At 37.7% G+C, this 13,918-nt stretch overlaps 1 protein-coding gene across 1 annotated transcript in view; it reads right to left on the bottom strand.

Moving 5' to 3' along the window:
- Positions 1 to 13,918, bottom strand: part of LOC113040567 (teneurin-3-like) — a 17,789-nt gene continuing 3,871 nt past the window's right edge. The window contains exons 2-8 of the mRNA XM_026198871.1: positions 13,816 to 13,912; positions 12,896 to 13,039; positions 6,334 to 6,583; positions 5,063 to 5,083; positions 3,761 to 3,993; positions 2,533 to 2,687; positions 1 to 801 (exon numbers count right to left, since the gene is read on the bottom strand). Coding sequence (XP_026054656.1) covers positions 1 to 801; positions 2,533 to 2,687; positions 3,761 to 3,993; positions 5,063 to 5,083; positions 6,334 to 6,583; positions 12,896 to 13,039; positions 13,816 to 13,912 — 1,701 coding nt within the window. The remainder of the gene's footprint in view (positions 802 to 2,532; positions 2,688 to 3,760; positions 3,994 to 5,062; positions 5,084 to 6,333; positions 6,584 to 12,895; positions 13,040 to 13,815; positions 13,913 to 13,918) is intronic.

Raw genomic sequence — 13,918 nt, 5'->3', positions numbered from 1 at the left:
TCACGCCCCTGTGTGCCAAGGGTCTTCAAACCCACCACTCGAGCCTACAGTTAGCCAAATAACCTGGTTGTCAGGTGCAACGATGCGGACAGGAAGGCGGCTGGCATCCCGGCGAATCCGTAGCGTGTTCCCATGACTGTCAGCCACCGAGGTCAGATCTCCCTCATTGCTATAGCTGAAGTTATATTTGAAGTCTCCAGTGATCAGGTTGGCCGTGTGCTGGTGCGTGCCATTACTGTCAAACATGTACACTTCCTGCTCCCCAGAAGATGCCACTTCATACAAGCCCATGCTGTTAAGTGCAGGCTTGTTTTTTCCAATCACTCGAATGCGAATGTTTCCCAGGTCGGCTACATACAGGGTTCCATCCGGAGCTGCCACAAGAGAGGACGGCCCGTTCAGCCGGGCATCTTTAGCGAAGCCGTCTCCTGTAAGGTAACAATCACAGTTGACGTCGGTCTTGCAGTCGCAGTCTGAAGGCGCCCCCGCCAGGTGAGTGATCTCGCCATCTGCTGCCACGCTGCGTATGCGGCTCATCTTCCTCTCGTCTGTCTCCGCGATATACAGCTCTCCACTGAAGGAGATGGCGATGGCACTTGGGGATTCCAGATGGGTATGCGTGGCTCGCTGTGTTTCTGTCACCAGGATGTCTGTAGAAGGCATGGGGCAGTGAAGGGGTCTGCCCGCTGCCACGCTGACCTGCCCCTCCTCAGTGATCCGCAAAACCACACTGCCATCCAGCACAAACAATGAGTTATCCATCGGACTAACAGCCAGATCTGTCGGCCATTCTAAAGACACCTACAGGCAGATGAATAAGAAAAAATTATTTGTTGCCATTATAGTTTATATAACTCCACTTCCATTTTGGGATAGACAGATATTAGTAAACGCTAGTTTTTAATCCTACCCGCATACATAATAGTTTTTTAATCCATTATATTTCAGGCTGTATAAATTATCAATAGATATTTTGTTAACACCAATGTAAAAGCTTTAATGTTAACATTAAGAAACAACAATGAAGAATATTTTTACAGCATATGAATTTAGATTAATGGTATCTTCTACATAATATTATATTTTAAAAAATTATAAATATATAAGGGGTTTATTATGATATAACAACCAACTGGACGTACATTATCATGCTTATTACACAGCTGCTTGCCACATAAGTAAATAATTAGACGCAAAATATTGATTTGAGTTGAAATATTTGAGCGCAAAGCTTCTTTGAGGACAGCAGTTGCGAACAAGCAGCAAATTCAAACTAAACGGACATTTAAGGGAAATGGTGAAGTCAAACAACTTAATACAGAAAATTTCACCTCAAAAATAATTAAGGCAATAAAATAATTAAGACAAAAATGTTTTAAAACCTTACCAGTTTGTTAGTTCTCTTATAATCCATTATATAGTTCAAGCAAGAGTACAGCGCCGACTTCTGTTACTCGGATGAGCCTGTGTTATTAGCTTTTACCGGTTGTTATTGAGGGGTAACATACCTCTTAATGTCGCGACTGGCCAATCAGAATCAGGTATTCCACAGAGCCATGTAATAAATATATATATACGGCTGTCTGTCGACTAAAATTTTAAATCTAATTAATTACAGGGTGCTGCGATTAATTAGATTAATTAGTTTTCACCCCCAGCTCTTAATGCATTGTGTTTCCTTCAGGAGCATCAGTGAATACTGAACATTTTTTAATAGTTGTGTTTGAGTCCCTCAGTTGTCCTCAGTGTGTAAAGATGGATCTCAAAATAATACAGTCACTGCTGGAAAGGGTTCCAATAAGCAAAAGATGCAGGAAAACTGAAGAATTTGCAGGACATGGAGGATTTTTAGTGTGTGTGTGACCCTCTTTGAAATCCAGGCTAAAGTCTCAAAATCTAACTATGAGATAACAAGCATTAACGTTTGATTTCAATCTTTAATTTCACTATGATTTCAATCTTTGACATTACTGTCCTTATTCAATGATACACATATCAATGTTACATTTTCACAGAATGTTCTTTACCTTATAAAGGATGATTTTATATAGCAAACAGTAAATCACCAAAAATGACTTTTTTTTTTAGCTTTTTTTTTTTTTTTTTTTTTTTTTTAGAGTTTTCACATACAGGGTCATATCTATTTATTCAATAACTTCTTATATTCTTGTTCATTGTTAGTTTAAGATACTGATGCATTTGTGGTTTTGTGTTAAATTTACCTTACTGTAAACTGTTATCAATACTTATTTTTGTACATTTTGAGTAAAATATTTCTGTTCAAAAAATATTTTATATGTCCCATAATATATTGTGTATAAGAGTATTATGTCTAGATTTTTGCATTAGTATTGTATACTAAAACACACACACAACAGCTAATCACTGTGGCACTGCACTGTATAGTTAAATTAGATTAAAAAAGTATAATTAAATCTGAAATATGTACTACGACCAAAACTCATGTAGGTCTCTGAATGGATCATGATAATTGACTTGAGTGTGTTGATTTGAGCAATTTGAACTTTTCACCTGATGGATGTCCATAACCGAGTCGCAGCTCAGGGGTCGAGCAGAGGCAAGGTCATTGGACCCCAGCAGGGTGGAGATGATGCCGTTCTGATCCACCTTCCGGATCACGGTCCCATCCACAAAGTAGATCAGTCCGTTCTTGTCAACGGCGATCCCTGGAGAGAAGAGAGGAAGGAACGGAATGTGCGGGTCACACAGCTGTGCTCTTTGCTTGCCTGATCCAGGCAGCGGGTACATGTGTCGTGTTTGGCTTCCCATTATTCAGGTCACTGCAGAAAGCATCGCCCTCAATTATTCACATCTTGCCTCCCACTGCTGAATTATTTCTTAAGGAGAAAGTGGAATAGGATGTATTAGAACATCCCTCCCTCCCTCTTGCATTTCAGCCTGTGTTCGCTCTCTCTCACTCCGTCTCGGTCTGTCCGTATGTCTGCTCAGGGTATTTGACAAAAGCATGGAGTGGGAAAGCATCAAACCCACTTTTAAACCCAAATTATGAAAGTGTGGGTTGCTATAGTAACCGCGGCTTGGAAAATGTGTGCCTAGCTGAGAGGTAGCACCGAGAGTTTGTGTGCCTGACAAAAACACTGAAGTGAACTGACGTTATAGCAGAAATCTCAGTCTCAACCGAGGAAAATGCATGTATGCATCAATGCCTCTGACTTTTTTAAAGTTGCGACAGCCAGAATATAGATCTCTGCGCACATCCCATCAATTCCACACTTTACGTACCCGTCTACACAGGAAATATGATACCTAATGTATCCATCTTTCAGTGCGTGAATTCGTGTGTGAATGACATTTCATTGAAAAACAATGAAAACATCTCTTTTTCTGCACGACGAGATTATATGCTGAAATAGGTTGTCTATATTCACCAGACAAGTGTGACGTTTTATAATTTATGTCGGTTAAGTAACGAATCGTTCAAAGCAGCTTCATCAATCCGTTGTGTCTGGCTCAGTCAAATAATTTAGTGCCTATCCCGGGGCTGTCAGTTCCCATTTCCCTTGTTGAAGCGCCAATCAAAAACCTCACTACATAATACAGTGTTAAAAGCTCACAGAGCTTTGGGATGAACTTTCATGTCAATCAAAGTGTGTCGTACGCCTCAGAAGATTCATCGCAGCCATTCCAGAAGTTTGAAGAACCCATGTTTCTCAACTTCTTCCTTGAGAAGAATGCATGACCCTTTTGATTATCAGTTATAATGATCCTTTAATAATACCTTTGGGTCCTGTAAGGAGAGCCTCAGTGGCTGGTCCTCCGTCTCCACACTGAGTTTCATCAAAAGGCAGACAGTGATCTCCGGTTCCCACCACAACCTCCACGTTCTGCTGGGACTCAGAGCTGGCCATGAGTGCCTGTGGGCTGTAGATGCGCCTGGAGTTGGTGTCGGACACGTAGAGCCGCCCCGTGATGGGATCCGTGGTCAGGTAGTAGCGGTGAGCGGGATTGTTACTTGGGGGAGAGACATATAAACAGTGGGAGTTATGAGCGAAGACATTAATCTGCTGTCAAGCCGAGCCAGTGCGACTCATAAATTATTGGTCTGACATTGCATTTGGAGATGGCAGATGAAATGAGAGAATGATTAGAATATTAATATCATTAAAGACGTTGAGAGAATCGCAGCATGTTTTTTTTCGCATCTATCAAAAGGGTGTGAGCTCCTGACAGATGGGAAAAAGAAAAAAAGAATGTGTGAAAGGGAAGTAAATGTGATGTGACTGGAACGTATTTGCGGAGGCTGTGGTGACGACTTCAAGACTGCCAGATCATTTCAATCATTCCTGTTCCCTTGTGGGGAAAGGTTCTCTGCGATGTGCTGATGATATGCATATCTTAATGACTGTCAACAACTGATGGCTTTTCAGAACGCTATGCTTATTTGCATTCATTAATTCTGTCTCCCAATCAGCCTGCTCCTTTCTGAATGAGTTAATGCGGCCCCTCCAGACATGCCATTAGTGGTTAAATGACCAGTCGAGTCGAGACTTTGTGCATGTTGGTGTAGAGATCTGTGACCTTCTCCTCTGGGATCAGGCAAATCTTTTCACGTTTTATCAAAAGTGGTTTTAGGGCAATTCTTGCAGGTTGAGCATACTCTATGCGATCGATATCCTGGTCTATTTGGAAACCAATTCACACTCAGAAGCAATGGCCTGTGTAAAATCCACATGTGAAAATGTGAAACAGTGGTACTTCTTTAAGCTAGAGGCCCAAAGTGTCACCCACTGCATCATAATCCAAAGTCCTCTTACATATAGCCTCAGTAAGTCTTTTAGGCAGTCAAAAAAAGGTGATGTGGAAACATCTCTCATAAAATGTGCCTTGACATCATCTGGGATTAGTAACAAACCTGTGTTAGCTTTCTACAGACACCCTTTGGTCATTTCCATAAAAAAGTGCCCTAAAATGTTGCAACGAGTGATGTTTGTAGAAGGTTGCCCATTTAAAATTCAGTACACAATACATGCATGTCTTTTAAAACACCGGCATTGTGTTACATTTACTAAATGTAACTTACCTGTGCCTGAAATCCTTATTTCTTTGGGTAGTTTGAAAAAAGGAGGGAAACACATTGTAAGAACATACAGTATGACAAGTTTAGATAAAATAGTATACACTTACTCTATTTAATTTACATAACCAGTTGTCAGTCAAGTTCTGAGCACTACTGTATTTATTCTCCACAATTCTATTCTGAGTTTGCAATACCTCTAAAATTAGTCCTTAACAGTGTTTTCATTTTATTTCTATAGAATTTTAGTATTTATTCATAATTGTAATAGTTTTTAATTAATAATTTGATTATTGAATTAATAATGTTTGAACATTTTGAGCTTTGATTTATTTTTGTTTCAGTATTTATTTTCATCTCATTTTTAGAAATCTTATTTTTATTTATATTTACCTTTTTATTTTAGTTGTCATTTGAGTTATTTTAGAACTTCAGTTTAAACAAATATTTCAGTTAACTGCTGCAGCAAAATTATAAAAAAATGTATTTAAGTTTTTCTTCTAATATATATCTTTATTTTATTTTATTTCAGCTATACTTCAATTAATGACATTTATTTGTAAAAACAACATTGATTCTTTGAACACTGTATATAACAAAATGTTGAAATAAAATTTGGTAACACATGACTTTAATGCATTGCATGAACTTACTATTATAATAACAATACATTTTGTATAATTATATGCAAGTTACCCTAAACCAAACCCTAATCTTAACCCTAACCATATAGTAAGTCCATGTAGTTAATTAATATTAATCAGTACTTAAATGTATAACACATAACAATGACACCTTAAAATAAAGTGTAACCTAAAATTGTAAAATTCTATTGTAAAATTCTGTAAATTTCAAAGAGAGTAGATTTTAAATAAAATAATGTCTTTGACAAAGTTTACGTTTCTAACAGACTGAAGCACAACACTGTCAAAACGTCTCTAAATTCATCACCTTTCAAACACTGCTTCTACTGCTATCAAAGCTTTGTTTACAGATTCACAGCATTCAACAATAACTTTCAAGACAATTACTGTCAGACTTCAAAAATTGCCTGCTGTGAGAATTGGTGTCGACATTATGCAAAATTTCAAGGCCTCCTTTTTATGAGGACTATAAAGTTTTGTGGATTAAAAATAGTTATGCTTTTAAATGTTTTGTAGAAAGACATTGTCTAGACCATGCCTCTCAGCATGCTGTGAGTAGTCACAAAATCTTTCCTCAGGTACTCTGCCAGATTTCCGTACAGCTGATTCGCCCGTCTAGTTGTGCTCACTCACCTGAGCTCCATGACACTAGTGACATTGCCTGATGGATAGATGCGTCTGATGTAATTGAAGTCGCCAACAAACAGGCTCCCGTCGATGCCCCATGCGAGAGCAACAGGAGCCAGCAGTTTATTTCCCTCCGCCTGCCCATTACAGCTCGGACAGGAGATGCTTCTGCGTCTGCCATTACCCATTATGGTGCTGATGATGGGAGGAAGCTGGGAGAGGAAGACGTTCTCACCATTTCCCTTATACAGGATCCCTGAGACACCAGGGAGAGTGGGAGAAAAAAAAAAACATTCTCAAAAATTAAGATTTTCAGATAGACTCAAGAAGAGAAAATTACTACTACTAATACAACTAATAAAAAATAATACTAAAATGAAAAAATTATATTGCATTTGCAATAAAAAAAAACAAAAAAACAAAAACAGTATGCATGAACTTGATTATTCAGACAAGCAGAGAAATGCTATTCTTATCTGACTTCACAACCTCAAACGCTCTTGTAATCTATAAGAGGGATGGAGAGAAAAAAAAGAGAGAGCAGACTTTTTTTCTGGCTGTAATGGAAAGGCCTGAGCATATAACTCAACTAAAGATGAAAGTTCCTACCCTGGACATCACTATGAAAAGGGGGCACTTAGCGCTGTGATCTTCCCGAACTTCCGTTAGAAACTCCATTAATGTGGACATTGAAGTAGCACTTTGATGAGGAAGCACCAAAAAGAATTAAGCTGCTAAAGGCATCTGAGCGACCATAATGAACATTTTCATTAATATGGATGATTAGATTTCGACTTTTGAAATAAATTTGAGCACTTCTTGAGCAGTCAGTCTAGTTTAAAGCAGAATTTTATCTTTTTATTTTATGTTGCTCTTTGTTATTTTGGTTTAACATCATTTTCCTTTCATTGCAATTTGAAATGGAAATGAGCAGAAGGATTAATATATTTCATCTGCAAAATAAAAGCTATGCTATTGTTTGTGTCATTTCACTAAAAATGTTATTTTCTACATTTAAAATAATCTACAGTTATATTTTCTTGATTATTTTAGCATGTGAATCTATTATCTATAAAATAAAATAAAAACTTGTTCAGAGAAAAACTTATGCCACACAATAGCAGTTCTTTTGGCAAAACTATGATTTAATTTTTTAAGGATTATGTGTTGTTTGTGCTGTCGAATCAGGGAAAATCTGTCTCAAATGTGCAATATCCCCAAAAAAAAGAATACGGTCCTCAGGCATTAAATGTACGAACCAGAGACATTTCGATCACCTGAGAGGTGATTGTCTACTCAGCTGTGTGCTCTATTTTCCAGTCCCTATAGATCTCAGCTTCAAAAACCTTTGATCGCTTCAATCATTTCAACACCACTTTCAGTCCAAGACTGAGCGAGGAGCTTGGGTCATTACAGATAAATATTTCAGTCCTGTGAAAATTTAACTTGTTTCTTTTTGGGGTTGGCTTCAAAGAGGAACTTCAAAGGGAAGTGCCATGCCCAGGGCCATAAATTATTCATACTGAGCAACATGTTAGACTTCCAACACTTGCTTTGGCCTATTAATCACATCAATAACACTGCACTGAACTCCACTCCCATTGGCTGGCCACTACAACTCAAGTTCAGTAACTAGCTACCTCAGTGGCTACACACCATCATCTCTGCTTTGTAATTGGTTTAGAGGCCGAGTTTTATTAAAACTATAGGAGTCTGAAAATGTTCAGTTTAAAATGTCTTGTCAAGGCTCAAGGTTCAGCCCAGTTTCAAGTTCTCTTTACTTTTATTTTTTTATTATTTGTGCAAGACAAACCAGTGTCAGAAGCAGAGCAGAGAGACCTTTTTTGCTTGTTTTCTATTGGAGGTTGGTCTACTCCACTCCGATCACGGAAATGCAGAAAATAGACTTGTTTTCTTTTCTTTTTTCTAGGTAGTTCTGACTAACTCTTTTTTGCAGAGGAGTTTTAATTAGCATACATTCAGCATAGTGTGCTTTAGCTGTATAGCGCTTTATATTCATACTTTTATGTACTGTATATAATTCCTTAACATAGAGTGGTTTTAGGGCTGGACGATATATGACGATGTATAACAAAGGTATAAATGATCTCAGCATTCAGATCTAGCCTTATTGTATTTATTTTGTGTAGCAGATATATCAGACAAATGAGTGAATGTAATTAAAGTCACAAAACTGAAGTAATTTCGGTTGTTTTCACTGAAAGATCGAGGTATGGCATTTTAATTAAACAATGTGAGACTGAATGAAAAAAAATCAATAAAAAGAATTTAAAAAGTTGCATCTTCAGATACATCCCCTGTTAAAGCACCAGCTATTAAAAAACAGCCATACACATTCAGACAGAAATCTTCGGCTGTTGCATTGCATATTGCGCTGTTTTGACCGTCCTGCCACGAGCATTGTTTTTAAAATGGTATGCCATGCTAAAAAAAAAAGAAAAGTATTTGAAAAACATGTCAAAAGCATATAATTCAGTCGCACTCTGTATAGCTGTTTTTGAACAAAAGAAAGCTGAATGTGAACCTGAAAGCAGGCTAATAATACAGGCCAACTACATGATTTGCAAAATATGTAGATTTGTGCCTATCCTGAATGTATTCTGTCACTGTGTAGACAAATCAAGTGCATCCAGTGCCAAGTCGCATCGGGCATTCCTCTTTAGTGTGATGACTGTCACTTTAGCAGCAAGAGTGGTAAACTGTCATTGGCTGATATCAGCTGTTAATTCACAGAGAGCTTAAATGACCCCAAACCCTCTGCAATTCTGAACTGCATGCGAATCATGGCTAATGTCTTCCCATGTGCAGCTAAGCAGGGTGCATAGCAATTTGTTCCTGCTTGATTAGGGCCTGCCATTGATTAATTGATTGAGAGGAGGACTGGAATGAAGACACAGTCAGAGGGGATCTCGAGAACACCCGGACCAATAGAAGCTGCTTTTCTTATTCAGAGGTCTACACTGTACCATTAAGTAAGATGAATTGGTCTGGGTGGCCTGCTTTTAAGTGTGACTCAACACAGCCACTGACCTTGACAGCAAGACAAACCAATGACACTTCTCACTTACTCAAACTGTGTGATTGCTGCATTGCATTGCCCTAATCTTATTATGCACTGCTCACACTACTTATGAACCACTGTTCAAATACTAGGAAGAAAATAATGAACTACTACATCTACAAAGATCTGACGGTAAGTCCTTTGCAAACCCTGTGCTACAAGAACAACATTAACAATATATTGATTGTAATAATCGACATCGCTGCCACAAAGGCATTGTGGGTGGTTGCCAGGGCACAGTGTTCTGTATGGTTTCTTACTAACAATGTTCAATATCTTTAAGATACTTTGTTCCATAGATGTGATTCAGCTCATCTCCCTCAGCACAGGTCTATGGGATTAATTTTTGTTTAATTTTTCATCATCCTCAAGGAACAATAAAACTAGTTGCTGACCTCAACAAGTCACATAATTTAAGCTATTCATAGTACAAATTGTGTGCAAACATTGCAAGAACTTCCAATTGCACTTCAAACAAGGCTGGGACAAACCCAACCATTTGGTTGTTTTCAACCAACTGTTGTGTTAGATGTTTAACCCAAAGTTCTGGGCAGAAACCCAACCGTTGGGTCAAAATGCTGGGTTTGTCAATATTAACCCAGCATTTTTTTTGAGTGTACATGCAGCATCACAAAATAATTACCCTTAAAGTGCATGTTTTTCATGAGTGTTTACCATTAACATGCATGGAGGCTGTAAAATGTGGACTGATTATCTTGTGACTTTATGGTTAGACCTTTAGGTGAAAAGCAGTCGATTTGTATTGGCCACTCTCAGCTACATGTTAATGTCTATGAAGTACAACAAACTCTATAAATGGAAATTTCATTCAATGTCATCTACAGTAATGTAATGCTTATGCTTATTGATTATTCACTGAGCAAATATGCTGATCAAATAGCAATGGGATAAATAAAACTATGTTGTAAATGTCAAGCAAACAAGCTGAATATCAAATATTCTAGGTGTTCTGCAGCATTCATAAAGAGGTGTCAGACTAAGCAGTCTGCCATTTCGAAAGAAAAAAAAACAAACCAAAAAGGTTAAGGATTGACACCTATAATGGGGTCCAGAAGTCTGAGACAACTTTTTCCCCTAAAATTAAACTTTTAGAAAGGAACAAATAAAATGATAAAATAGAAACAGGGAAACATCTAAAATTGTTGTTCTTCACTAAACATATTTTTCCTGTTTAAAACTAGTTAAAACATGAAAATATTTAAAATGAAGTTGAGACTAAAAGAAGAATCACTAATTACATAAGCAACTTAGTAACACTGATCATGTGAACTCATTTATACTGATGGTTAATTATTCTTGCTTTGTTAAAAAGTACAATATGCTCTTTGGGTCATTCTCAAATCGTGCTGCATGATCAGGTTTTACACAAACTTGTGGAATTCACACTGCTTGTGTACTGCTCTCAAAACTACAAACAATATTTATTTCTCAAATTCAGCAAAATGTTTCAGTTCAACCTTTTCATTTAAACTCTTATGTTTTTTATTTGGATTGAAAATAGAAGCATTTTTGTATTAGCTTTGTGGACAATATCATACATTTTCAAGATAAAGATTGTGATTAAATATTTAAAATTAACAAGAGTATGCTTGTGTTATAAGGACAAGCTCATCAGTGGGATGTAGCTTTTGCTCAGACACATACACTTATGCCCAGGCACCCAGTTTGCACAGCCGCTGACTGCTGATCAGACCTGTAAGCCATAGATATGAGACGCTCTGCATTATCAATCAGTGAGACAAATGGGACTGTCAAAGAGAAGATCTCCCTTTGGCAAATTGATTACATTTGTGACATGTTCTTCAGGACAAAATGTTTTCCCATCTCCATCACTTCCCATGCATCGCTTCTGATGTACAGAAACTCACTAAATGAAAAGATTGTAAAGGTGACATGCCCAAATGTGCAAAGCTTTCATCTAATAAAAACTCAGATTAAACAGGGTGAGCCAGATTTATGTGCTAAGCTCTTTTAAGCACTATTCTTCTCAAAGTAAACTTATAAGTCGATGCCTAAGTAGATTATGAACGTTTAGACAAATAAGTGAGTAACCCCATGTAAAACTCATCTAACCTCAAACCTGCTAACTGAGTTAAGAAGAACTGGTGATCATGTTATGGATTTATATATAACAGCATGAGGACAGATGCTCTACGCTTCAGCGATTTCCATCAGAATATGCCGTTCCCAGGCTTTTTGTTCCATTGCTTTCAACTGTGTCTGTGAGGTTTTTGACAGATTTAGTTCACAAAAACAGCAAAAACAATGCAGTTAATCTTCTATTCAAAGTCTATGAACTTCAGCAGCTATCAAAAAAAAAAAAAAAAAATCCAAGCAGTATTAAAATCTCCTAATATTTACCATAACAGATAAAAATATGTCAAGATATCATCTGCATGAACTGAGAATAATTATAAAAAGGCAAATCAGTTAAATGCACTATTAACTAATCAGTATTGAGTATGAAATGATACAATTTGAAACACCAAAGCATTTCAATAATAATGGTCTAATCTAAATAAGATAATGATATAAGCTATCTCCGAAAATCTGCAATTGGTTAAATCCACTCTGGCGCTTTAGGTGTAAAATGAGAATTTAAGACTTATTGGCAGAAAGACTGCTTAAACTAGATAAACTGTGTAGAGGTGCAAAAATAAGGCTTGAGCAGACGGCCATGACCATTTTGTTCGGCAGGTCATCGGATTAAAGGATGTGGAAATCCCAAGGCCAACTGGGCATTTAGCCAGCAATCAAAAAGAGGCTTAAAATCTTTGGTTCAGGCGTGGAACAATCAGATGTTGTCACACTAACTAACTCTAGAGAAACAACCTGAGACAACTGCACCTGAAAAAGTGTCAGTCTAATCTTGTTTTCATTTAGGGCATCGGGATGTGCTTGCACAGCCGACTTCTCCCAAAATGCGCCATTAGATACGGACTGCTGGATCTTGTTCAAACTGTGCACACATCGTCATTTACCAAGAACAAAAAGATGCCATTATGTGTGTGAATATGGAGATTTAAGCAGACAGAATGAGCTTCCCTGTCACCCTGGTTTTCATTATGAAGACAAAGGAACGGGGAATGTCTGGTGGAATAATGCCACATTTCCATATTCAGGCTTGTGTTTAATGGCACTTTTATTGAATTAAGCTATAAGTATGCATTCTGCGCCTGAAAACTGGATAAAGTTCATTCAGCCAAATCATGTCCCCCATAATGTTGCAGAGCACAGTTCTGACTTGGCACGCTGTGTTAATGATTCCGATTTAATCTGTCATCACTGTGAGCGATTAGCCCTTTCAAACTCTGCTTTATTATGTGCAAATGAGGCAATGAACCGTATTTCATGTTAAGATGAATATTTATGACGATGAGTCCAGGTAGAGGCACTGACCCCTGAATTGGTGAGGGGACATTTCCCGTGAGGTGGTTCCGGTGGCGTTTAATAAGCGATTCCTACCGTTTGGCACATCCAAGATGTGATGCTTATCCAGGGTCCATCCGCCCATGCTGGAGGCCTCCAGCTCATATCCTTGCAGCGTGGCTGTCCGCTTCTCCCATAGGATCACATTCAGGCATGATTCATACTCAAAGCCCACGGATACTAAAGTATAGAGAAGGAAACAGGGCAAAAGGAATCTATTATCCTTGAATGTATTTTCCACCTAATTTAATATAGGTTTCATGGTTAGACTAATCAATTGAAGCTAATATTTTACATATTTTAGGTATATATAATTGCAAACATTCCATACCAGCAAAATATGTGGTATTGACAATTTACTTTTTATGCACATGGAAAATTGGTACAGTAACTATTTCAGAGCAGCTACGAGTCCAGTCGTAGCAACATTTTCCAAATGGGCCTGTGACCTTCTGAAAGCTGTTTTTTTTTTCTCCGTGCGCTTCATTTACAGACTAATTATACATGCAAAGAGCAGTCAGCAATATATAGATGGACTAGAAAAATGCAGCTGCTTATACCTTTTATTTATTGCTAGAACACAGCCCAGTGTCAGTTTAGCAAAAGATGGTTAGGATAACGATTAAGCATGTGCTGGAAATTCAACAAAATGAGATTGGCTTTTGAACTGTGTATTTTCAGCAAGTTTTAAATCATACATTTTGTGCCAGGATTAGAACAAATCCATATTATCGTCCTGTATTCTAGTAGTTCAGAGAAAATTAAGTTCAACCTTCTGGTCTGTTTAATAATCAGTTTGACTTGTACTATCAGTTTAGGAAGATTCATCTCACCACTGAAATATCTGGGTGAAAAAAAGATAATTTGCTCCTGGGTTAAATCAGTTCAAGTTAATAATATATTCATACACCGAGGGCTTTATATAGATCTGTTTCCTCCCATTGTCCACTACCTACCTACAGCCTCTGCGAGTCCATAGACTCTCTGGCTGTACGCATCTGTCTTGTCCCAGATAAAGCTGTAAGAGAGCCGGGGTGAAGCTGGGAACTGCTTCTGAAA

Source organism: Carassius auratus, chromosome 22 (genome assembly GCF_003368295.1).
Source record: "Carassius auratus strain Wakin chromosome 22, ASM336829v1, whole genome shotgun sequence".
In the NCBI taxonomy this organism is placed as follows: Eukaryota; Metazoa; Chordata; class Actinopteri; order Cypriniformes; family Cyprinidae; genus Carassius; species Carassius auratus.
The sequence above is the reverse complement of the archived record's forward strand: the minus strand, read 5'-3'. Positions and strand labels throughout refer to the sequence as shown.